Genomic DNA, 27,179 nt, shown 5'->3' on the forward strand with positions numbered 1-27,179 from the left:
CGTAAGCATCCCGTGCACGCAGCGTTTGGCTGGAAACGTGGACTTTTGGCTGCAGAGGAAGGCCGGGAGGGAAAGAGTTTTACCCTGACAGAAACCCTTGGACGGGACAAGTTGCATGTTCCCGGGCGCCCTCTGCTGGACAATCTTTAATTTGCAGCTTCTCTAACCTCTCTCATCAAACTCGTTTCATATGTATGAGGGAAATATCAAAAGAAGACCAAAAAAAAGCCCCTTTTCCCCCACCTTGCTCTGCTTTATAGCTCTGTGAACTGCTTTCTGCGGGTTGTTTCCTGCTTTCCTAAGTGTGCACAGGCCAAGCTTGCATCTCTTCCTCCTGCCTCTCCGGCAGGGCCTCCTCTCTCTGCCCTCATGCGGTTACCTCTGTCCGTTCCATTCTTTCGCCATCCCTTAGACAAGAAATTGGAGATTTTAGGATGCATTAAAAAAACCGCCAACAAAACTTACTGTGGAAAAAGATGGGGATTAAAGGAGGTAAAGCCGCATAAACTGCATCCGGAGCAGGAGCAGCTGCAGCAGCTGCAGAGACAAAGCTTGCAGCCAGCGGTGAAGCAACGGTTGACCGTCCACTGCGGGGACCTCCCTACTCTCCTTGCTCCGTCGTTTTTTTTATTTTAACCACATTTACCCTACTAAATACATTTTGCAAAGCCTCTCATCTGTCTCCTCCGTGTCTTGACCGGACTGTAAGCGCCACGGATGGCCTCACGCGACTCGCTAAGGCGCTGCAAGCATCCAGTAGCACTAAAGCAGTGCAGCCCCGGGCAGGATTTGCCCCTCCACCTCCATCTCAGGCTCCTCCTCAAACCTTTCTGGCAGGTAGAGGAAAAAATGAGCAGAAAATGCATCCGAACCCCTCTGCTCCTGCAGTTTAATGAAGAGCACGAGGCTGTATCAACAACAACAACAACAAAAACAGGGAGAAAAGATAGAATGCAGTGAGTGACGAGGAATGCCACGTTTTCGCAGCTCTGGGCATTTCCATTGGGTCTAACGTTTTTTTTAGAACTGGGTTATAGTACGCTATTCTTGCTTAGACGACGTCCATCCCGTGTGCCTCACATCCTGAAAACTCTTCTCCCATGCTGCCAACCATCCGATTCTCCTCTGCGTTCCCCCTCTCTCTCTCTCTCATGCCACGCTTACATTTCTGTTGTGGTTGGCAGTCCCGCGAACAGCCACACTTACCCGACAAGGCGGGCCTCGTCTTTTGCTCCCCGTCATGGCCCAGCCACCCAGAGCCCTCACGGTACGTCACTGGTTGCCCATGTGGCAGGACGCCGTCGACATACTCAGACCCCTCTCCTAGGGCACACGCGTGCCTGACGCCTCTAAATTTAAAGGGCCCTCGTCAGGAAAAGGCTAAAGGCGCCTTCGGATGAAGCCATACCTCTGGCCTATAAAAGGCTCCTGTACATGCCCCACTGACACCTCAGCAACAGGTCTCTTTACTGTCTAAGTAGCGTGAGTTGCTTCTGTGTGTCTTCATTCTCCAGTCCTCATTGCCTTCTTCAGTTCCAGTGATTTTTGTCTTCCTCGTCAGTTCTTGTGGTCAGTTCTTCTACTTTTCCTCATCTGGCTGTCTATTCTGCATCTTGCCTCCTGCCCTACCTATCTGTCCTGCTTTCTCTTCACATGGATTTCCGGTATTGTCCTCAGTCTGCCTCCTGGACATTCCTGGACGCCGCCTGCCACTGACCACTGCCTTATTCTTGGACATTCCTGGACGCCACCTGTCATCAACCATTGCCTTTTTTTGGATTCACCTGGCCTCCCTCTACTCCTACCCATGGACCTCAATGGATCTCTCGCACCCAAAAGCTCAACCCAAGGGGAACGTGGGCTCCAGTTGGGCCTCTGCTGATGGTGGGGACCTGCAGGGCTCCACCTTGATGCAAGGATTAAAAAATCCAACAGGCCATTCCAGGTCTCGCCCATAAGCTATAGAACCAACAGAAGTTCCTGGAGATCCTGGCAACCACCATGGACTGTCCACGTCATTGGATGCGCTGTCCTCCACAGTGGCTCTGCTACCTTCTGTGCCAGCACTGCCACCATCCCTAGCTCCCAACTATCTCATTCTCCAGCTTCCAGCTCCACCCCGGTACCCTGGAGACCCCAAATGGTGCCGGAGATTCTTGAATCAGTGCCAAATGCACTTCTCATTACAAACACTACTATTTCCAAATGATTTCACGAAAACCTTTTATATCCTCTCGCTGTTGGATAAAGCAATCTTAGCATGGACCACTTCCCTTTGGGAGTGTGCGGATCCTTTGCTGCACAACCTACAGCAATTCACAGACCAGTTCAGGATAGGTTTTTAAGAGCCAGGCCGGATGGCCACCATGGACTCTGAATTGCTACATCTTCACCAGGGCTCTAGAACACTGGAGGAGTACGCCATAGAGTTTCCGACCTTAGCTACCGAGCTCAGCTGGTGGGAAGACTGCCTCACCGCCATCTTCGTGGAGGGTCTGGCACCTAAGATCAAGGACAAACTCATCGCTTGAGACCTCCCAGCTTCTTTAGAAGAGATTATTGCCGACACAGGGAAGATTGACAACCAACTGCAGCAGAGAGCACGGGAGGTTCGCTCCCAGCACAGGAATATTACCTTGGCACCCCAGTTTCAGCAGCCGCTTTTGCCTCCGGCCCCTGCTTCTCTGACCTCTGCTTCCTCCGAAGAGCCCATGCAAATGGGACGCAGCTGTCTGGCCCCCGAGGAGAGGCTCCGCCGCAAGCAACAGAGTCTGTGCTTATATTGTGCTGGTCAGGGTCACCTCATGGCTCAATGCCCAAAGAGACCGGGAAACTCTAGCACCTAGGGTCCAGTGGGGAGATGACCATAGGCCTTCCAGCTTCCCAACTACTTCTATTCATGACCTTGGAACTGGATCACATCAGCTTTTTCATATAAGCATTTGTGGACTCAGGTTCTGGTGGGAATTTTATCATGGACAAGCTGGTGAACCAACTTCTCTTTCCTACATTCCAGAGAACCTCTCACCTAATAATTTTGTCCATCCATGGGGACCCTCTGCCTGGCAAATCACTTTGATTACCACGCCGGTGGTAATTAAAGTGATGGTCCTGCTCCATCAGGAGAAACTTAGTTTATGTGTGATCCTCAGGGTCATCGACTCTATTGTTTTGGGATTGCCCTGGCTCCAGCAGCACTGTCCCCAGTTTCATTGGGCTATTCTACAACTCACCAGATGGGGTCAAGGCTACAGGTTCTCTTTCCTGGAGTACATGGAATCTCCTCGCCGCTTGACAATAGCCCCATCCCTGCTGGGGCTCCCTCCATAATGTGCCTACTTTGAAGATTGTTTTCTCAAAGAAACCCTGCCTCCTCACCGTTTATATGACTGCTTGATTGAGTTCCTTCTGGATGCCTCTCTAAATAGTGCGAATTGCTTCAGAGTGTCTTCGTTCTCCAGTCCTCGTCTTCATCTTCAGTTCCAGTGATTCTTGTCTTCCTCATCAGTTCCTTTCTTCAATTCTTCTACCTCTCCTTGTCTACCCATCTGTTCTGTACCTTGCCTCCTGCCCTGTTATCCGTCCCGCCTTTCCCTTTCCCTCCCCTCCCCTCCCCCCCCCCCCCTTTGTTCCTTGATATGGATTTTGGGGAAGTGGGATGCATGCAAGTTTTCTCTATAAGTGAGAGGTGAGAGGAGGATTCTCCCCCTCCTTCAGCATCCTGTCCCCTGTCTCTTACCCCCTCCTCCAGCATCCTCTTCTCTGATTTTTAACCTCTCCATCATCTGCATCTGCCTCTTGCCTTTCCCTCCCTCTCCAGCATCACCCTCTTCCCTCCCCACTGCTGCCGCCACCACATCTACCCATCCTCCATGCTCCCATTACCTTCTCCTCAGGCAGATTCCCTGTTCAAGGGCAGAGCTACTGTCGCCACTCCCCTCCCCTGACAGGCCTACGAGCATGCACAAAACTCCCAGACCGGCACTTCCTGTATGCTTATCTTGTGCATCATGAAATCAACGTACAAGAAGTGCTGCTGCATGAGCTCTGAACCTGCTCATGGAGTGGGAACAGCGGCAAGAGTCCCCGCTGCTCATCTGCCAGCGACGGGTCTGCGTGACTCGAAGTGCAACTTGTGTGGATGCTTAAGGAGCCCTCCTTGGCTGCACTTGCATGCACCAGAGGAAACAATGTCGGTGCTGACCCTGGTTGACCGGCACCGTGATCAACTGCCCTGCTCGCCCTACCTGAAAGCTGGTCCTGCCCAGCTCCTGCCACATTCATCTCTTGCTCCTCTGTGTACATGATCTTTCCTTCCTGAGTTCTCCATTCTTCTTGCTGTGTTACTTTTTTTTTTTTATCTTCATCGTACATTTTGTAACTGATTCTACAATGCTTGCTGAAAGTGCCCCATAAACCAGGCCAGCAATAATGGGAATTGGGAATATTATAAGATGCTGTACAACTGCTGCCAAGTTTCCCATGCAAGCTAAGCAGAATGCATGCTTTCATTTTTTTTATTACCTGCTTATAATTAAAGATGATCATTAAGAGTACTATTATATAACTTTATATGCTTTTTAGTGCCTCTGACTTTCTGTTTTTCAATGTGATTCAGGCAAAGTTGTAGGGTTCTGTCACATCATGGCTTTCAGTTTGCTTTGTTTGGCAACCAGTATATGGATCACTAAAGCACTTTGCTGCAGACCTATTTCTTTTAACTTTCACCTGCTGGGCTTTTGGGAGTCATAGACCTCTCTCCCCTGAGCTATAAGTGTCTGTCTTCTGTCTTACAGAAACTCAGCAGGATGGATCTGCCACTATGTTAGACAAGACAGGGTGAGCGGCGTAATTAACCAGTGCCATCTGGTGGTCATTGTGCAGAATACGCCCTCTGCACATCTTGGGATCCTTAAGCCTCTTTACAGCAAGAGTTTGGTCCTTCCTGACCCTCTGGGAAAAGAAAGGTCAAAACAGATCACAAAGCTAGAAGGAATGATGCAGGAAGTCTCAGGGCAGCTGGGGGCTGGAAGTCCATGACCAGGACTGGGGGGTCTAAATATGATTTAATGATTACATGTCCTCTGGAAGACTGTTCCATTTTGATGACCATCCAAAAAAGCTACTTGAAAGCAATGTGCTGGTGCTGACTGGAATTATGGTTTTAATAAATTATATTGATATATATGATATCTCTAGTTACTTATACACTTAACCACTGTCCCACTCTACATACTCAAGAAAACAGATAAATCAGTGCCTTTATTTTTTAGCGTTATCAGTGCACTGTGCATTCCTTTGGTAAATCAGCATCTTCTCAGTGTTATCTGTGCAGTGTGCACTTTTTTGCTAAATCAGTGCCTTTTCAGTTTTATCAATTCAGTGTGCACATCCTTGGTAAATCAGTGCCTTCTCGGTGTTATGCTTTGTGCCTTCTCAGTGTGTGATCCTTTGGTAAATCAGCTCTTTTTCAGTGTTATCAGTGCAGTGTATGCACCCTTGGTAAATCAGCTCCGTTGCGTTTGGCGGTCCACAGGCTCCTCCCGCAAACCGTCTCACTCGCCTTCCCTGTCCGGTCCTGCTGCTCCCCGACGTGGCGAATGCCGCCAGCCAGCCGTGCAGCAGAAACACCACTCCTCAATGCAGCAAGATGCCGCTGACAACACACACACCGCACCTCCCCCTAGCGCACGCGCGCACCAACGTCTGCCATTGAAAGGGACCGCCACGGAAAAGTCTCTGCGGCCCCTAGTGATGACATCATCAGCATAGCCCTATATATAAGGGCAGCTCCCTGGAAGCAAATCGTCTTGCAATAGGTCCAACTACTTCCTCGTAATATGTGATGCTTCCCAGCATTCCAGTCTTCGTCCAGCTTGTCATCTGTTTTTGGCCAGCTTGTCTTCGGTCTTCGTCCAGCTGGCTTCACTCTGTCTTTGATCCAGTCCGTTCCATCCTTGTTGCCTGGTTGGACTTGCCTGCCTGCCCTGCCTAACAATCCTTCTTCTCTTCTCTCAGACGGGATACCTGGTTGAACCTCAGCCTGGACCTCCAGATACGCCTGCTGCCGCCTGCCCATGACCCTAGCTATCTACGGACCTCTTCTTCTTCTTCCATCAGCACAGACCCCCCACCTAAGTCCAGCTGGCCTTGGCACCCAGAGGCTCAAGCAGAGGGAAACGTGGGCTGGTGTAGGTGAAGGCCATGTCTGGCCTTTGCTTCGTCTGGGTCCGCCTGCCGACGGTGGGAACCCGCCTCGGCCCAAGGGTCCACAAGTGCAGGCTCCTTCTCAACGTTACGCATGCAGTGTGTGTGTTCCCTTGGTGACTCAAGCTCTTCACAATGTCCTCAGTGCAGTGTGTGTGTGCCCCTTCATCACCGTTTGATGTACTGCATTCTCCCTGTATCTTCTTGCAGGGTGTGTTGTTTCATCATAACACAATATGTAAGCCGACAGGGGTTTAGCACCGGATGCAGCCCGTCACCGCAGTGCACATCCCAGTGCTCGCTGGCTGAGCACAGAAAATTGCATTTCCTAAATATGCGACCGCTCAGATTTGGTTGGGTCATGGATTTAGTTTGGCTTGTGATACCGGCTCTTGTGTCCGGCGCTCCCACAGAGCCACCGGGCTCGACCCAGCTGTTAACTGTGTAATAGCACAACGGATCCAGTCCAAAGTTCTTTTAATTAAGGCCGCGTCGCAGAAAAAAAAAGTTCAAGAAAGGCTTTATTTTTTAAAAAGTATTTAAGCTTTGAAAATAAAACTACAGCACATTTTAATTCTCCAAGAAACTGTCAAATATGTAGCTTTTGACACCACAGCCGACGTCTGGAAGGCGATGATTTATGAAGGCTTGTTAAGTTTTGCAAATTTTTTTTTTTTTGCTGGTCCAGATGGGAAAAATCTCAAGCACTTTGAAATAGAGAAAGCTGCCTGAGTGAAGTCTGATTTGTGGCGGGAACCAGCAGTTATGGACACCCAGCACCGCAGGCAGCTTGGAGAGGGAGACGCTCTTCCTTACACTGCCACCTCCTGGATATGGGCAGTAATGCATTGCAGATTGTACATAAGAACGTGAGATCGCCATGCGATGCTCCAAACATTTTTTTTGCATTGATGATAGAGTAAGCCCTGGGTATAAAATGTATCTGCAGTGTTTGCATCGTGGTGCCAGTTTTGATTATTTTCTCCCGAACGTCGTCTCCCGTTTTGTGTCTGTGGGGGCCCCCTCTGATTTCGCTGGCATTTTGACCCGTGATGGGTGGCATCCCTCGCTGTAAGCAAACACGTGTTCCTCTTTCCTTCTACTATGCAAGCCACTAAAGGGGCTCAGTTGTGTCCACCCCCCCCCCCCCCCAACTGCCTCAAGAGTTGTTTCTGTGTGTGTTACAACCTAACCGCAGACATTATTGTATCTGTGAATGTCTCGTTTTCCAAATCCTGGGCATCGGGGGCTCTGCTCTGCCAAACCTACCCGCCAAGCCGTACGGCGTCCCTATGATACGTTCCCGGACAGAACCTGTAATTAAATGGAATGATCTCAGCCGATGGCCACCGCTGGCTGGCGTAACCCGCACGCAGGGCCAGCGGCCCAGGTGAAAGGCCGGTTTAGAGTTTGTTTTTTTTTATTGTATAAAATGTTTTATTTTCAAATAAAATACAGACAAGAACGGCAGTGAAGGTTGTTTTCTCCGGTTTAGAGTTTACTCTCAGACTGACCGGTGCGGCACTACATCCAACGCTACACCCAGTGGTTGGAAACTGTATTGATTAAACTGGAGAAAACTGCACCAAAATTCCCCTGTGTAGAAAAGTAAATCGATACTGGTTAGGACATAATTTTGAAGGACCTTATATTAGGCTTTTGCTTTCACTTAAATTGAATATTTTCTTTTGTTTCTGTTTAGGAAGGTTAATAGTCTTATTTTACGATTTCTTTTCCCCACTGTTTCCCTCAAAAATCTCTGGCTTACTACTGGGCCAAAACCTTTCCACCAGTATAGTGCACGCAGTGAGATGTTTCAGCAGTTCCTCTTATCACGGCCCAGCCAAGTGGTCTTCTGTAGATAATGAAATGCTTGTTCTGGTTTCCTTAGGTGTACAGGGCTGCCTGAGTTCTTCTGCAACACAGCAAAGAGGGTCCTTAGATTAGAGCTCCATAATACTAAAATATCAAGCTTCTGCACTAAGAACCTGTCCTGAAATTGCTCTGCAGAACTTCCACGGAAAGTTAACCTTCCAGTCATCACGTCGTTGGCTGCATCCTTGAGGTTTTTGCAACCCCTTGGCGCTTAATCTGGTGACAACCTTGTTGCATTCTCTCTGCAGAATCGACCACTGGAACAATGAGAAGGAGCGCATCGTCATGATGACCGACCAGTCCCTCCTGATCTGTAAATACGACTTCATCATGCTCTGCAGTGTCCAGATCCAGCGGGTGCCCCTCAACTACGTGGACAGGATCTGCCTGGGACAGTTTACCTTCCCTCCGAAATCTCTGGACAAGTGAGTAAGACTGGCCTATGGCCAGGGCGCCAGTGTCTTAAGACTGTGTCTTATTTTGGATTCCGAAACGACCAGAGCCGTAGCGTGCCTATGGCCAATATGGCCCCAGCCGTAGGCGCCGCTCCCAGAAGATGCCAGAAGCGCTGCCATGTGCCAATGAGAGCAGTGTGGCTGGCAGATCCTCAGCAAGAACAAAAAACTGTGGCCTTAGTAAATGGAAAAGCAGCCCGGCCCACTGGCCACACTACTGATTCTGGCGGGGCCACAGTGCTTTTTCACTTACTAAGGCCCTGCTTAACACATCATTTGTGGGAGAGTGAGAGACAGCATGTGTGTGGGAGAGTAAGAGAGAGCATATGTGCATGTGTGTGGGAGAGTGAGATAGCATGTATGCTTGTGTGTGTGGAAAATAGAGCATGTGTGTGGGAGAGTGAGAGAGAGTATGTATGTGGGAGAGTAAGAGAGAGCATATGTGCATGTGTGTGGGAGAGTGAGAGAGAGCATGTATGTGGGAGAGTGAGAGCATGTATGCTTGTGTGTGTGGAAAATAGAGCATGTATGTGGGAGAGTGAGAGAGCATGTGTGTGGAAGACAGCATGTGTATGGGAGAGTAAGAGCAAGCATATGTGCATGTGTGTGGGAGAGTAAGTGAAAACATATGCACATGTGTGTGGGAGAGAGAGCATGTAAGCTTGGATGTGGGAAATAGAGAGCATGTGTGCGGGAGAGAGAGAGAGCATGTATGTTTGTGTGTGTGAAAAATAGAGCATGTGTGTGGCAGAGTGAGAGAGCATGTGTGTGGCAGAGTGAGAGAGCATGTGTATGGGAGATTGAGAGAGCATGTGTGCATGTGTATGGAAGACTGAGAGAGGGTGTGTATGGGAGAGTAAGTGAAAACATATGCACATGTGTGTGGGAAAGAGAGCATGTATGCTTGGATGTGGGAAATAGAGAGCATGTGTGCGGGAGAGTGAGAGAAGCATCTGTGTGCACAACTACCCCAGTTACTCTCTGCCTGCTAATCCATGAAAATTTCAGGGCATCTGGAAATCAAATGTTCCAAGGTATGAATAGCTAGGGATTTTTAAAATCCTTATTTTAATTGTTGGGTGTTATTTGATGTGACTGTTTTGAAATATTTTATTGATGTTTGGACGATTTTCATATGTTTTTAATTATTGAATGTTATTCTATTCATTACTTGTTTTGAATTAATTTTTTTATTGGTATGGTTATACTAATTTTGTTTTATGAGGAATGGTAATGTTTCTGTTTTTACATTGTTGCATTGCATACAGAATTTGGCTTGTTGCATTTTCCAGTTCAGTTTTTGTCTGTACATTTCTATTTATACTGTATGGTCTCTTTATTCTGTATTTGAGGGTCTATCTGTGTTTTGCATGTGTGACTGAAGTGAGTTATTCCATGAGTGCGTAGTTTCTATGCAGGGATCTATAGCAGCTTGGCTTGTTCTGTTTTCCTAATAGGGGGTATATTACTATTTTAGGCCTGGTGTAATATTTGTAGTACTAACTTTCATAGGTAGGGTTGTTCCTGTTTGAGTGCTGGCAGTTAGTGCTATTTTTACATAAAATTATTTTATCTCGTGGCTCTCTGAGGGTCATGCCCATGCCCTATTAGGCATTACAGTAGGCCTAATACCAGATAGATTCCAAGCGTCTCTTGCTTTTTTGCAGGGTTTTCTGGTTGGCACCTCAGCAGGGCATGTAAATATAATATACATATTGTAAGTGGTATTTTTATCTCACAAGCCTGTGCTTTGAATGTCCTTTTTCATGTAACATCTGTTATTAAAAATGCATACATTTAATTGTGTGTGAGGAGGGTGTGGTGGGGTGCGGGGTGCAAGGCTGTAATGTATTCGAAGGGGCGCCATGGGGCTTTGCTGTACAAACATTTGACAGAGTCTCCCAACTCGCTGTAAGGGCGCGGTTTTTCACTTGGCCATAGGCGTCAAATTGCCTGGCTACAGCTCTGGAAAAAGCAGCGTTGCTACTCTTTTGCTCCTGTGTGCGTCTGCGACACGTTAATAGCCCAAAGGCTGCAGTATGAGCAAAGCCGAAAAGTGAAATGCACTATTTGAATGGGCTTGTAATGGATGAGACGTTCTGGATGGCAGCCGTGATGCCAGCACCAATCAAAATGGCTCTCTCCATGTTGACGGTGTATAAACGTGTAACATAAACGTTGAAAATGTAAAATATATTTGGCTTGGTGGCATAGGGCATGTAGTTCTTGCTTTCCTGTGGCAGCTGATGTGATATTAAGGTGGGCAGGTAGTTTATTTTTTCCAACCCATCCTGTAGCCCAGGAAGTGCCCCACCCTTGAAGCTGACAGGAACTTAAGCTCTGGTTCTTTGTCTTCTCGCTCACCCATCTCCACATCTCCCTTGATCTCACCTTTTCTCTTTCTTCTCACAATGACTTTGATATTCACTATTGTTCTCTTGACATGGAGTGGTCCAGGTGCCGTGCTGTAGCCACTCTTCCATGAGCCGGAGGCTGCCACTCGAATTAAGTTTCCTCACCTTTTACCTCAGCAGACAGGTTAACTCAACAGCCCCGACGGCCTGCACGTCTGCTTGGTCTAGGGGTAGGCTTGCTTGCATTTTTTTTTTAATTGCCACATTGCTGTGAATCAGCGGATGAGAGCTCATGGGGTAGGAAGCTGTCGCTCCCCAAAATTAACATTTAAAAATCTCCCGGCACCCAGTAAGATCCGGAAGGATTGCCAAAGCGTCAACAAAATATAAAATCAGAAGTGCCTGTGATACAGAAGGCCACTCAATGACTTGGGCATTCATTGTAGACCACCTGCTGCTCTGACCTTTTCATAACTTACCTGATTATAGTCCTGAATAGGGAATGATGTACCAGAAAGCACCAGCGCACCTGCTATGCAAGTAATTTAGGGCAAAGGGAGACATGCAGTGACCTTACTCCTCTGTCTCTTTCCGATTGCTTTCATGCTCACGTTTCCGAGGATTGGTAAAATAGCGCCGTGAAAGTGATTTTGGGGGATCTGCCTGTACACAAGGCATTCCTCCAAGCTATATCTTCTCCTTTCTTGCCGAACAAAGAAATTCAGACATGTTCTTCCGGGGGTGGCGGTGAGGGAAGCTAAAGATACCTTACCAGCTATTTTTGACTGGGCTGCTTGGAGACAAGTGCATGTCTGGCAGAGTTATTGATCCTGGAGAAAACTGAAGTCGTTTTGGAGAAAACCCCAACACAAGACTTGGTCCAGTGATGACCTTTTGAGACCACATGGAGGGTCTCATAGAACAGGGATGGGCAAGCTTTCTTTAAACAGGGCCACATGAATGGTGCTCATCAGAACCGGGTACTGGGCCCTCTTGGAGTTCCCTGATCATGGGGAAAGGGGGAGGGGGGGGGGGGAAGAGGGGAGGAAGGAGGAGACAACGGCGAGGACGCCCCATGGCACAGTGAGAGGACCAAAACAGCAATCATACCAATAAGAAGAATAATTTAAAACAGCCAACAAATAGTTAAAAACTCATATAAAAATGTTCCAAACATCCAATAAAATATCTCAAAACAGACACATAACATAATACCTAATAATTAAAGCTAATAAGGATTTAAAAAAAATCTCCTGGGAACTTGTGATTTCCAGATGCCCTGAGAGCAAGGGGGGCTCTTGCAGACACATGAGCTGTCTTTCTCTCACCAACACATACACACATACACACGCTCTCTCACCTGTAAACACATACTGTCTCTCGCCCACCCACACAAACACACGTGCTCTCACCTGTACACACATACACAGGCTCTCTCACCTGTACACACATACTGACTCTCGCCCACCCACACATACACACGCTCTCTCACCCGTACACACATACTGACTCTCGCCCACCCACACATACACACGCTCTCTCACCCGTACACACATACTGTCTCTCGCCCACCCACACAAACACACGCTCTCTCACCCGTACACACATACTGACTCTCGCCCACCCACACATACACACGCTCTCTCACCCGTACACACATACTGACTCTCGCCCATCCACACATACTGACTCTCGCCCATCCACACATACACACGCTCTCTCACCCGTACACACATACTGTCTCTCGCCCACCCACACATACACACGCTCTCTCACCCGTACACACATACTGTCTCTCGCCCACCCACACATACACACGCTCTCTCACCCGTGCACACATACTGTCTCTCGCCCACCCACACATACACACGCTTTCACCTGTACACATACATGCTTTCTCACCACTACTATGCACCAAAAGATGTGAAAGTTTTCCTCTGATGTGAGAGTAGCTCTTTTCTCAAAGATTGGGTCTGCCCCCACCCTCCCGCAGGTCCTCCCACCCTTCCTACTGTCCCAGCATGGTTTAGATTTGTGCCAGAGCTTCGGCAGCGGGCACGGACTCACCAAGCATGTGGCAAAACCGCCCGAAATGACAGCTCAGGCTCCACATTCCCACCCTCCACAAGTTCTGCCAGACCGCATCCACAGGACCACTTTTACTAGTTACTGCTTCACTTATAGTGCATGTTCCTGAGCAACAAAAAGCCATTTAGCCTTCAGTCCTTTCCCTCATAGCAGTGCCCAGGAAAGTGAAGGGAAGGGGAGATGAAACCAGGCTCCAGATTGTGTCCTGGGTCACAAGGTTTGTGGGTACTCACATTACTCCGCAACGGGGACCCTACTCCCTCCAGAGCCGTGGTTCGCCTTGCTCCTTGCCGGGGTCTCTAGAGACAGGAAGTCAGCGATTAGTGTCCAGCAGTGAAGAGGGAAGGGAGGGAGAGTCTCTGCAAATGGAGACTGGAGCTTCAGCATCTGTGACTCTGCCAGTGCCTGACACGCTGCTCCTCAGCATCGCCATCTTACACTTTTGCCGGTATTGCTTCATTAATTATTGTGTAGTTGACAGTTCTTATCCCCTCCAACTTTAATAACTTGCCGTATGGCTCTGCAACTAGGGCATAGGCTGAGCCCAAAGCAGGGTCTGCGGCCTAGGCCTGAACACGATGCTGGCACCTAGGTCTATGCCCACAGCTGGGGCCTCCTCTAGGGCATAGGGTGAGGCCCTAAGCAAGGACTGCAACGTAGGCCTAAGCACAACTCCCAAAAATTGAAAACAAAACCAAACCAAACTTACCTGATCCGTAGGGCATCTGACAAAGGCTGGGTCCCGACTCCTAAGCCTTGGCCAAGGCCCAGGCCAAAGCCTCGGCCTTGCACAGACCAAAGCTGCGGTAGGTTCACCGCAGCCTCGTCCTTGGCCTACTGCAAGGCTGCTTTCTGAGCCGAGGCTGGAGCCCGAGCCCAAACCCGACGCCGAGTCCCAACACCGGGGCCTTGACCTGGTCCCGGGCTCGACGCCAGGTCCCAGTCCGGAGACCTGTCTTCTTTCTTCAGTTCTTGAAGCCAACTGACACCATGCTCTCAGGGCCGGCGGAAGCACTAGGCGAGCTAGGCCTGGACCTAGGGGCGCTGACCATTGGTGGGGGGCGTGAGCGGCGGTAGTAAAGAGGAATGGGTATTTGAATCTCCACTGCCGCCGCCGCCGCTGCTCGCGAGAGGTTGGAGTCGGGGCTGCACGCATCTTTAGCCTGTACTATCCAAACTGAAGGGAGGTAAAAGGGAGTGGCTCCTGCTCCCTCAAAAAAATCCACACAGACACAAGAGGTAACTTGCTTACCTGCAGGCAGGACTAGATGATTGCAGCGGCCTCTAGTGGAGCTGGTGCATTCCTTCACTCTATCCCTGGCCACTCTCCTAGCTACCTGGTCACCCTCCTTAGTAAGGACCCAGTGGAGCCCTACATCAGGTAGAAACCTGCACATTTCTTCCAGATAAGTTAGTTGAACGATGGCCATGGAAAAAATGTCTACGATTAGTTAAATTGTTATTAGCACCTTTTCGAAAAGGCGAGCTCTAAAGCGAGTCGGGAAAATCCAGTGCAGATTTCTTCGGATGCATTTTGGCTTTTCCGAAGCTCTGAACTTTTGGGTTCCACTTTGGATTTTCTTTGTTTATCAGAGGGGTGGGGGTCCAGGTCTGGAGGGCAAAATTGGCTGCTCTCCACCGGCAGATCTGGGTCAAATCTGAAAAAATGTAGCCGGCCGCGAAGCTCACCGATGCCTCGGTTTGCCCTGTTGAAAAGCAGGCCGCCGCCGTTCCCCCTCGGGAAGCGGTGCCACGTGCGTGCGCGCACGAGAAAAGGGAAGATGGAGCGGCGTCTCATCTTTGCGCGACGCATTGCGTGCAAGAAATTTTGGGATTTTTTTTTTTTCACGCACACGGTCCGCAACAAACGTAAAAAGGGAACATTTGCTGCCCACGGATTCCAGGAGGCGAGGTAAGACATCCTCCCCTCCCCCCGTCCCAGAACTGGACGGCATTTGCTTCCCTCCGTCGAGCTCCGTCCGTGGCCGTGAGGCCCGCTTGGTGCTGGAGACCCGCTGTTTGTCCGTGCGTGGCGTCGTCACGGGGACTGAGTTTTCACTGTTGCTAGCCAACGCTGTTGACTGCTGCCGGGAAGGCGGGGGGAAGCGTCCCGGCGAGCTCGCCTGCCAGCTTTACAGTCAGAGCATAAAAATTCTCCCAAGTTTTTATCCTTGAGCAAAGATGGGTGAGGGACAGAATCACTGGCAGGGACAGGTAAACACGTATTTGGCTTTTGGGAGGTAACGGCATAGCTAACATTAAAAGAATTCTGCCTTTTCAGCTATTCTTTCTTCCCCCCCTATGGGGCGTGTGGATTTAAGGGCTGTACATTTATGGGTAATTATATCTTGTTATTATAGATATCACGCAGTGCACTTCGGTACAGACTCCTCCCTGCAGCAGATAATTACTGCATCCCTTATGAATGGATATGTATGAATGTCGGCTCAGAAACAACGTGTTTCAACACATCTCGCATACCTACCGCTGAACAGAGCCTGAGTTGCATTTATTATCACTTTTAAGCGGCTCTGTGCTCTGCAGAGACGCAGCTGGCTGCATTAGATGGCCGAAAGGTTTACGGGCTCGCTTTTAGTACGACTGGGCACTAGCCGGGCACCACCCCCCCTCACCCTCGCTGCTTGATGTTTTCGGCCGCATTTGCCACCGCAGACTGTGTAATTTTTTTTTTGCTCAGGCAGCCTGAAGAATCTGCCGTGCCTGCAAACAGTGTTAGAGCGGTTCAGTTCTTATCTAGCCGAACGCTCTCGACAGGTTTGGATCGGAAATGATACTTCCTCGTGGTTTTTTAAGATCAAAGCTTGCATGCCCCCCAAGCATCTGCCCTTCAGCGGTGTTGTTTAATATATACACACTTACTGCCGCTGTGTAAACTGCTAGCCGGCCTGAGTTTGGATTTGGATTTATATTGCAGATAATATATAATTCTTCATCCCAGTAAATAGAGCTGTGTTTGCCTCCCTCAAATATTTTACCTTGATACCGTACAGAAATGGATGGGTTTTGAACAGTTCTAGAACAGAAATGATGTTGTCATCAAAAACTCCATATGAAGGCGAAGTTCCAAAATGTGAGTGGCATGGAGATAAGATTGATATTTCATCGAGTGCAGGGGACCTTGGAGTGTTACTCAACTCCCGGCCGTCTCTGAGAGTGCATATAGGTAATCAAGTTAAGTCCGGATACATTAAGCTTCGGATGCTCAGGCATCTTAAACCATTTTTCAAACCTGAAGATTTTCGATTGGTTCTTCAGACATTTGATATGTTCAGGGATTGAGTATTGTGACTCCCTAGTGCTGGGGTTACTGGATAACGCTCTTGAGAGCACTTTAATTATTACAAAATTCAGCTGCTAGGGTGCTGACAGGTCATAGGGCATATGATCCCATTACACCAGTCCTATTATCCCTTCATTGACTTCATTTAAAGAGGCCTGAATACTTATCCTCTAAATCAGTGCTCCCCAACCCTGTCCTGGGGGCCCACCAGCCAGTCGGGTTTTCAGGATATCCAGAAAGAATATGCATGAGAGAAAATTGGCGTGTACCGCCTCCATAACATGCACATTTTCTCTCACGCATATTCGTTGTGGATATGTCAAACTGTAACCTAAATGGGACACAAAGAACCTTAGTGGAGCATGGATATAACTGTTGGAAAAAGACAACAGAAGATTATTTTCACTCAGACAGGAAAGGGTTACATTTTGCCTTTGTGGTTTATTAGCCCTAGAGGGAATCAGAAGAGCTGCCTAGCAACAGGGGGACATGTTAATCACTTCTTGTGACGGTGACCCTAACCTGAGTAATTTCCTTCTCTTGTACTGTCCAATCCCTTCAGTGTAATGATCCTATTAGGTTTTATCTTAAGCTCTGTAGTAAAGTTTATTAATTATTACAACTTCTGGCTGAAAATTCTGTCTGATTTCTTCAACGTGCTAGCTCTGCTCACAGTAACCGTATTTGTACAGTGCCATCCATGCACACAGCACTATACAAGAAATATCACATGACGTCATGATCTTTGTCCCCAAGAGAAATTTAAACTTCCTGTTTGTTACTTGCTCAACCTTGTAACATGAATGGTGATAATGGGGGTAGAATTGGAACCTAGGTTTCTAAGTTAATAGACCTAATTATGAAACTACACACATTGCCCGCCATTAATTTACCAAGGGCCCAATTTATAAATTGTTTCTGCTCATTTTATGCCTATAGGGACATCTTTGGTAGACTGGGCCCTGAGCTTTTTCATATCCTTTTGTGTGTTGTAATAACGAATGGAAATATTTGTCTCTAGGATTCTCCACTGGTTCATTAGCAGATATCCTGCTTATGTGAAACAAATGGTTCTATTTATCCTGTTCATTGTATGACATTATTCTAAATACTGTCAATCTATTGTTGTAATGTAAACCGAAGTGATTAGTAACTTTGTTACCAGAACTTCGGTATATAAAACTGTTAAATAAAATAAATAAATAAAATGGTAGCCTGAACTACCGGAGCTCACATCTCCTACAGAATCCTCCATGAAATCTTGGGTCAGCCAGGGACGCCATTTTATGCTGTTTTTACCCCCTACAACTGAAGTGAGCACGTCAAGGTCACGCGTGCAATGGGGAACTACTAGGACTGGATCAGCAGAAGGCGGAGGCACAGCTTCTGTTCGGAACCGGCCAGTTTCTTTAGGGAAGGCTTCTCTTGTAAATAACCCAAATTCCTCTGGCATTCCTACCGAGGGGCCCTGCTCGTTCTTGAAGGCTGTGCTCCATTATAAACAAGATGGCTGGACAAAAGTGTGTGTGTGTGTGTGTGTGTGTGTATATAAGCAATTTAGGGACCTTTTGATTTCAGTTTTTATTTTATGTTACCCAGGAATATATCAGTGCTTATTACATCAAGAAATCAGTGGGAAAAAATGACTCATTTTTCCAAGTAAATATAATTCTTGTTCTTGTTGTAATAAACACTGATAAATTCCAGGGAAAAATAAAATGAAAACTGAAATGAAGGTCCCAACGTGTATACATAAACATATATACAGATAGAGAGAGGGAGGGAATATATTTATTTAGATTTTTTTTTTAATTTATTCAGCTTTTCGGCACTTCAAAGTGACCATCAGAGCGGATTACATTCAGGTAGTATAGGTATTTCCCTATCGCCCCAGGGCCTGCCTGTAGATTGCACTCGTTTGCCCAGCTAACTGTGCGCATGGGCTTCCGCAGCCGGGTTAAGGAGAGGTGTCGCTGTGGGTGGTTTTAGGTCGATGGGGGGGGGGGGGTGCATTTGATTTTCAGACATACGCATTCTAATTTTCTCACCCCCCTGCCCCCGTCCGCATGGCTAGCAGATGGAAAGCATGCTGGCTCTTTTATCACACGGCTTTTACCACTGCTAATTTACAAAGGGGAGCAGCACGATTAGTTTCCTTTTGAAATTGTATCTGAAATGCGCACCCGGTAAAAGTGCAGGCTGTGCCTGTGTATATGGGATCCATTTTCAGGGCAAGCGTTAAACTGGTACTGGATGTTACCTGCTTTTTTTAACCCATTCAGTTCCAGCCAGCAGTCCCAAGATACCCACAAGCTTTATTTTCCTGGCTAAAACTTTGAAAATTTGGCATATATCACAGGCACATGCGCACACATGTGTATAGATATAATTCAGTTTTACTGGGGAAGGCGCCTCTTCCAAAACATCTGTTTGTTTACACTTCTCCAGTAAAGGCTGGGATCTTGAAGCTGGTGTCTTTTTGGTGACATTGTCTGTACAGAGTAGACCCGGGACAATCTGTCGGGGGAATTACGGGATGAAGTTGTTGTGTACGGGTCATGCGGTGCTGCGGGTGAAGCCGGCGTCTGCTCCGGTTTGATGCCATGCATTTCTGATTCTGATTCTTGGCTTTCCAAGATGGGAGAGTTTGAGGAAGCTTTTTCACTGCTTTCAAGGAGATTGTGGAATTGAAAACAAATCCTTCTAAAAACAGAGGGTTAATTGGATTTTAAAAAGCCTCCATTCTTTTTGCAGTGTCACAAGTGATCTTGGAGTAAATGGGAATTCTTTTGAAAGGGGGGGAGTTGGTGTTCTGGGGGTGATTTTGGACTCTGATCCATTTTTCATAGGCTGATCTTCAGGATTTTTAAAAATTGCACCTGATTAGAAACCTTCGCGCCCCCCCCCCCCCCCTGTCTTTCTCGGGATAGTCTGCTTTGGCAAGACTATGTTATGATTATCTCATTGGGTTTAGCTCAGTCTCAGCTGGGCAGGTTACTGCTGCTTGCATCCTTCCTGGCTCCATTAACCATGTTCCTCCGGCTTGGAAGATGTTGCCCTGGCTCTATGTCGTACGTTGAGTAGCGCTAAAGAATAGATCAGTAGCTGTAGAAGTAGGTGACCAGTCCCTTTCTGCATTCAGTTTGAAGGGACTTTTCTGTTCTGTTTTGAAACCCTGGCACGGAAGTGGCCTTCGGTGTCTGAGATGCTCGGGACCTGGATTTGGGCTTGATGGGTTCTCGTTCTGACTCAGTATGGCGGTTCTTGTGTTCCAAAGGGGAAGGCATCGTTCTGCGACTCGTCAGGATGTCTTTGCTCTTCACAGGAGCTTCTTCTGGTGGTTTCCCCTGCCAAGGGAGATCCGCTTTGTGGAAACTGGAAATAAAAGGCTTTATCTCTTCTAGGGCCAAGTACTTGGAGCAGCAGACCTAGGGAGCGACAAGATTTTCTAGCTTTCTGTGAGCTGAGCAAGGCTTTTAACTAACAGTTTAAGTATATCTGAGTTTTGTTTGGTTCTTGGCCACCAAATTCCCAATTGCCTCTCCTTGGCTTAGAGCTATTTTATAAAGTACCTTATGATGTTATTAAATATTGTGTTATTTGGGATGTTGCTGTTGTTTCTATGTGCCTTGTTAGTAATTCTAATTCCTTTTTATTTTGTCTAGAGTGCTTATGTTAGCTATTGTTGCCTTCGAATGGATAGCTGGTTTATAAATTGAAGTAGCAAATAAATAATTTGTACCTTTTTTGCCTCCGTTACCCCAACGGATTTGAATCTTGGTATTTGCTGTATGCAGGATAGTACCAGGGCCAGTACTGGTACCCTTATTATTATTTGTGTACAAGATAAACATAGATATACAGCAATGTGGAGAAGCAATGAATGATTAAAACTGTAGGATGGGGAATTTATCTAGGTGTCATTGTTGTTGATAGTACATTGAAATCTTCTGCTCAGTGTGCAGCAGCAGCCAAGAAAGCAAATAGATTGCTAGGGATTATTAGGAAAGGAACGGAGAATAAAACAGAGAATATCATAATGTCTCTGTATCGCTCCATGGTGCCACCTCATCTTGAGTACTGTGTGCAGTTCTGGTCACCACATCTCAAGAAAGATATAGCAGAATTAGAAAAGGAACAGAGAAGGCCAACTGAAATGATAAAGGGGATGGAACAATTCCCCTATGAAGAAAGACTAAAGAGGTTAGGACTCTTCAGCTTGGAGAAGAGACGGCTGAGGGGGATATGATAGAGGTCTATAAAATAACGAGTGGAATGGAACTCGTAAACATTAATCGGTTGTTTACTGTTTTGAAAAGTACAAAGACCAGGGGACACACAATGAAGTTACAAGGTAATGCATTTAAAACTAATAAGAGAAAATATTGTTTTACTGAACACATAATTGAGCATTACCAGAGGATGTGGTGAAAGCTATTAGTGTAGCTGCGTTTAAAAAAAGGTTTTGGACAAGTTCCTGGAGGAAAAGTCCATTAACCATTATTAAGGTGGAGTTGCAGAAATCCATTGCTTTTTCTTGGGGTAAGCAGTTTGAAATCTATCTACCCCTTGGGATCCTGCCAGGTACTTGTGGCCTGGTTTGGCCACTGCTGGAAACAGGATGCTGGGCTTGATGGACCTTTGGTCTGACCCAGCATGGAAAATCTTATGTTCTTAATTCCCTGCCCCCCAAAAGCCTCTACCCTCAATACCTTCTCATGACCAGAGGTTAGGAATCCAGTCAAATTGTGCCAGATATTTTAAAAGGGAGTGGCAGGGAGGGGGGGATTACGACCCTTGCAGTGAAAGAGGCAATCACACAACTCTCTGACCGTCCTAGAGACCTTTCAGAGTTGAAGGTTAAATGCCAAAGACATCCACCTCCTCGCGCCCTATTCTTTTTTTTTTTTTTAACTAAGCAGGCTTTGTGAAAGTCGTCGTTAACCTCTCTGCTGGTACAAAAATTAAGGATGAAGTATAATCAGAACAGGAAAAGAATGAGCACTAAAACTGTTTGGGTTGCAGCACCTTGAAGAGTCCCCCGGCGTGCCGGAGTCGGAGTGGCTTGCTAGGGTGCGGATCTCAAGTATGAACCGTTCTCCTGGGAAATGAACGCTTAGCAGCAGCGGGAGATCATTGCTTTGTTACCCGAACCTGTTCATGCTTTAACAGACCCCCAACCTCATGGAGGGCTCTTCGTTTTTTCAAGATCTGTCGCACAAGTGATAGTTATTGTGGTCGGATATGCATTCTGCGTTAATCCAAACGTGCCAAGAGAAGGAATGTCTTTCCGTGCAGCGTGGCTTGCGGCAGGATGAAGTTTAAATAGTATTTTATGTCGTGCTAGCCTGACTGCCCTGTATTTTGCATGGGTGAATCATTTGTTTTTTTCTTCAGAAAAGGATCTGGGTGCGTTTTTTTGTAGGTCAGCGTGCATGTGTTGTGTTTTTGTATGTGTTTGGTTGTGTGTTTGTGTTTCTCTGTAGGTATGCTTGCGTGTCTGTATTTTGTGTGCGTGTTGATCTGTGCGGGAGCCAGAGGATGGGGAGAGAGAGGATGCACCGGAAGCTTCTGTTTGCTTCAGGCAGTGTTAAAAGTTAGCAACCCTACCTGCCCGGCTGGTGTCTCGGTGTGAGTGGCATCTAGTGCGCAAGCTGATTGGTCAGCGAGATTTTATGACGTCAGAAACTCAGGTAGGTATCCAGTGCAGTTGCCTTCATATTGGTACTGGCCAAGTCGCAGCCTAAAAATGTTCATCCAAAGGCCCGAACAGCTGGGAAATCCTTAACGTCTAATCCTCTTAATCTGCAGACTCCACAGTTACAGTGCTGGCCCTTAACTTTCCGACTTGGCCAGCCTAATCGGTTCGCCTCTCCTCTGACTGACTTCGTACCCCCTTCTGCAGACAAATTTCAGGAGTCTCTCTCGTATCTGGGAGAGCTCCCCATCCCTGAGAGCTTCCTGTTGTCTCATTGGCTGGTTCCATTCATGAACCTCTGGCAGGGGCGCATGACACATGGACCCCAAACCATTATTATCCCCTGTTCTGGGGGCTTAGAATAAATGCTAGGAGACCAGGGGATCCCCCTACACATCTGTTCCTTATATCTCTTTGAGTGGTCGGATAAGGTGAAAGTAACTGGAGGAACCAGGCTGAAAGGCCAAGATCTGGGGGGGGGTGATCATTCCAAAAGCAAAAGATGCAAAACTTGATGTTTTTACTGTTGGATTGATTCGTGAAATAGCTCACTATTCACCTTCAATTGTTTCACCAGAAACTTATTAGCAATGAATGCTGTGTTGATTTCGCACAGTTTTCCACGAGACTCCGCCATTCATTTTTTTGCATTTTTTTTTCTTCTTCTTGAGAATTTATCTTTAGCCGCTTGCTTCTACTTAGAAATCTCGCCGCTCTGGAGGTTCACATGAAAGATTTGCCGCACGGTTGTTGAGGCTAGAATCTCTTCTGAAAACGAGAAGCAATGGGGGGGATTTCTTGCAAAAGTTGTTATTGAAATGAACTATACTTTTTCCACTCATCCTTAGTGAAGACGGAAGCAGAAAGTGGGTTAAAAGTGTCTTTAGAAGAGGAGGGGGGTGGCCCAGTAGATAGAGCAATTAACTGGGTTCAATTTCCAGCTCGCCCATTGGCTCTCCTTGTAACCTTGGGCAAGTCACTTTTTGTGCACTGTATCAGGAATCCCTTTAGATTGTAGTCCTTGGAGCAAGGATTTTATTTACCCGAATACTTATAATAGGTATTATTATTACTTTTGTAGAGACTGCTCTTCCCCCGGCAGGTCTCCACTCGATGTCTCGTGCTCGGGCTTTGGCGGAGGGTGGGTGTCTCCCACCTGCTTCACTGCAGGAGGGTTGTATAGGGTAGTTTGGCGTTTTGGGAAGGAGGAGAAGTCTCCCGGTTGTAGCTCTCAATTTCAGGGAGAGATGCATCCCTCGGCCCAGGATGGGGAGGGGGTTGGTGTCAGCTTAAGTGAGAGATTTTGGAAAAAAATTCTTTTTGTAACATTCTGGCAAGCCGTGGGATGTCCCGTGACCCAGCCGCACTTACCCCAAATGCCAAGACGCTGTCATGCCACCATGTCCCCTAGCTCTTCCTTAGGCGCGTGCATGTGCGCCGCACCTGTAGTTAAAAGCCCCATGGAGGGAAACTGAACTGTCGGCAGCTGAGTATTTAAACTCCAGCCACACTCCTACCCCTTGCCTCAGCAACAGATCTTCCCTCCCTGCCTAGCAGTGCGTGTTGCTTCCTTTGTCTCTGCCGTGTCTTGCCTGCCTTGCCTTGTCGTTCTCCTGCCCTGCTTGTGCTCTGGACCTTTGTACCTTCTCCCTTGTCCAGTCCATTTGTCTCTGCCTGACTTCCTGGTTCTGACCTTGATATGGACTTGAATACTCTTGCTCGCTGCCAGCCCTGACCTTGGTCTGGACCCAGATACTGTTTGCTCACTGTCTTTCCCCCAATCTTGGCCTGCATCCAAATACTGTTGCTCACTGCCAGCCCTGACCTTGGCCTGGATACCGTTGCTTATTGCCAGCCCTGACCTTTACTTGCTACTCAACCTTGTCTGACCATGCCTTACTGAAGTCTTGCCTAAGCCCTGCTGGCCCCTGAAACCCAAAGGCTCAACTTGCGTGAAACGGGGCCGGTATAGGTGAAGCCCTAGAACCAGCCCCAGTAAGGGTGTGTCCGCCTGCTGTTGGCGTAGGTCTAGTAGGTTTGCCTGCTAGGCTGCGTCAACCATGCCACAGCCAATGGGCTCATCTCCATGAGTTCTTTAAAGCATTTTGTGGATTCCTTGGTCCTGCATCTGGGAGGAGTTTGCCCCCCTGCCTGGAGGAAGTAAGCGAAAAGAGGATCTGTGGTTTCCATTCTGCGATACGTGGAGGGACAACAGTGACTTGCCACAGTAGAAGCAGTTTGAGGTTTTTGGGAAGTGTTTTATTTGCCTTTGGTTGGATGGAAGTTTCATCCACCATTCCCGTGTGGGAGAAGGAGTTTAATATTCCATCTCTTTGCTGCAGATGGGTCTTTCAAAGCAAGAGATCCATTTTGAACATTAAAGAAATGGAAGACCCCCCCCCCCCCCCCAATACCTTACATGGAAGCCTGGCATCCGTCACCTGGAAGGAAAGGTTTCTTCCTAGTGCCTGCCACCTTGAGGGACATTCGCTCAGTGGAGCAGGACTGAGACTATGGTAAAATTCTGGATGCACTGAAGGTCGTTTGAAAGGTTGCCAGATGATGATAAACTTTGAAGATTGGTTGCAGTAAAATTCATTTTTTGCAACACCTCACTTGAGTGTTCAATGAGTTACTGGCATCGCAGCAGACACACTTCCAGAAAGAGAGAGAGGTTGTCCCCCCTGCAGCCATGGGCCCTGGAGGTTCAGTCTTCTCCCGCCCCCCCTTCAGAGAATCCATGCCCAGGGACCCAATCGACTGTGCAACTGGTCACAGGGACTTAATCCCGGTATTGAGTGTGACCCCTGTGCATTCCAGCTAAAAATCCTGCTCTGGTCAGTTTGATGCCTTCAGCAGAGAGGATACATCCTAGGATAAGCAGGATGGTAGTCCTCACAGATGGGTGACATCATTAGATGGAGCCCAGCACGGAAAATAAGTGTCTAGAAGCTTTGACTGGCACACTGAGCATGTCCAGCATGCCACTATCCTCGCATCCACATGAGATTTCCCTTCAGTCTCTTCTTTTCCCATGGTGCTAGATGCCTCACGGTTTTTGGAGCTCTCTAGTTTGTGCTCTCAAGCTTTTAAAGCATTTTTTCTCCCGTTTCACGTCGGGTTCCCCCTTCCTTCGGTTGGTGTCCCCTTTGGTGCAGCAGGTTAGTTTTACCATTTCAACCTTTTCACGGACCATGTTCATCACGAACCTACCTGAGGTTTGCATCCTCTGCCTGGGTGCATTGCATGACGTCTGAGGTTGTCAGCTGTGTGATCAAATGACCCCGGAGTCCTAGACATTCCCCACTGACATCGGTGCCAGGCATCGAGCTTGCTTGGGGCTCCGAGGAGACTCCAGTGATGCCTCATCCCCCTCCATCAGTCCTGTTTTCACCGGACTTCCAGGATGAGTTGGACCGCAGGGTGCGGTGCTCCAAGACTTACAGGGCATTGAACCGCCCCTGGCACCAGTCCCCATCTCTGTTGTTGCCCCTGCTCGAGTGTCTGGATGTCCTATTTGGTGCCCTTCAGATGCAGGTGGTGCCTGGGGGAGCATTGGTTCCCCCATGGCCACCGATACCCTGCTCAGGAGGGATATCCATTATTGAGTCCGAGGAGGAGGAAGACATGCGCTGACCGCCAGCGCTGTCCAATGTTTAGGTCCCGAGGCCACAGTTCCCTGATCCTGTGCACGGGCCATTGGGCCTCCCACAGCCATCGGTACCCACCTTGCCACCGATGCCGGTTCCCTCAGTGCCCTCGGGTTCCTCTGTACCCAGACCGAAAGGTTTGGACAGGCCTCACCCACACAGGCCCTTTGGGGATGTAAGTGAGGAGGAGGGCCCGTACGATCCATGGGGAGATAACTCTTATGAGTCTTCTTCCGAAGATTCTGGTGACCTCTTCTGGGAACCTTCACCACCAGAAAAAAGGCATCGGTCTCCCCCGGAGGACCTCTCCTTTGTGGGGTTTGTCGAGGCCATGGCTGAAGCCATTCCCTTCTAACTGAGGAGGATGTATGACATAAGATGCTGGAAGTTCTCCAGTTTGTCGATGCACCTAAGGAGATGATGTTGTGGATAGGAACAGCCACTTTTAAGTATCTTCTCCTTAGGATGTGGGAACACCCGATTTCAATTTCTGGTAAACAGGAAGGCGGATGCCATTTACCTGGTGCAACAGGCCTTAGGTTTTGAGAAACGCCATCTCCCCCACTAATCTGTGGTGGTGGAGTCCGTTATCAAAAAGGCCAAGCATTTCCGCACCTATTCCTCCACCCCCCCCCCCAAGGCGAGAACATTGGGAGCTGGATGCCTTAGGTAGGAAGGTCTTTCAGGGTGCTGTGCTCGTCGTCCATATCGCCTCCTACCAGGTATACATGACCCAATATAACCGGAACCTGTGGAAACAGGTCCAAGAGCTTGCAGAACTACTGCCGCAGCAGCAACAGGAGTCGTTCTCTGCTGTTGTACAACAGGCCCTGGAAGTTGGAAAACACAAGGTGAGATCTACCTACGATGTTTTTCAAACAGCAACCCGGGTATCCACCGTGGGCATTGGCGCTAGTAGGATGGCTTGACTTCATGCTTCCGACCTTCGTCCAAAAGACCGAGAAGTTACCTGACCTCCCTTTTACAGGGAAAAATCTCTTTCGGGATAGTCAGGATGTGGTAGCCCAACTGAAGGATCACCATGAAACCTTACAACAGCTGTCTGCTATTGCTTCTGACCCACCTTCCTCTGTCAGGAAATCTTCCCAACCAAGTTCCAGGAAGTCCCGTGCTAGTTCCAGAGGTTGCTCCCATCAACAGCGAACTTCCAGGGCCCAGTCGGCCCCCCCAGCAGGTCCCGGGTATGGGGTTTTGACTGGGTGCGAGGCAGCATGAGTCAGTGCGTCGTATCCCTAGCACACAATCCTCCAGTGGGGGGCAGGCTTCTTGGCTTCATCCACTGCTGGCCATTCATTACGTTGGATCGGTGGGTCCTCACCATTGTTCGCCAGGGGTATCGTCCGAACTTATGAGAAGTCCTGAAGACTTTCCCACATTTTCATCATTGGATTTGTCCGTCCCATGGGATATACTTCTAATAGAAATTTCCGCTTTTCTAGCGGCAGGAGGGGTAGAATCTGTTCCCTGTCATCAGCAAGGGTGGGGGGTTTTATTTGAGGTATTTCCTGATACCAAAGAGAACTGAGGGTC

The 27,179-nt window shown here is 48.0% G+C and overlaps 1 protein-coding gene across 2 annotated transcripts in view; it reads left to right on the forward strand.

Annotated features, from left to right (window-relative positions):
• TPRG1 (tumor protein p63 regulated 1) overlaps positions 1-27,179 on the forward strand; it is a 116,692-nt gene that overhangs the window by 35,606 nt on the left and 53,907 nt on the right. For both annotated transcript variants that reach the window (XM_029616455.1, XM_029616454.1), the window contains exon 4: positions 8,331-8,507. In XM_029616455.1, coding sequence (XP_029472315.1) covers positions 8,331-8,507 — 177 coding nt within the window. The remainder of the gene's footprint in view (positions 1-8,330; positions 8,508-27,179) is intronic.

This window comes from Rhinatrema bivittatum, chromosome 9 (assembly GCF_901001135.1).
Source record: "Rhinatrema bivittatum chromosome 9, aRhiBiv1.1, whole genome shotgun sequence".
Taxonomy (NCBI): Eukaryota; Metazoa; Chordata; class Amphibia; order Gymnophiona; family Rhinatrematidae; genus Rhinatrema; species Rhinatrema bivittatum.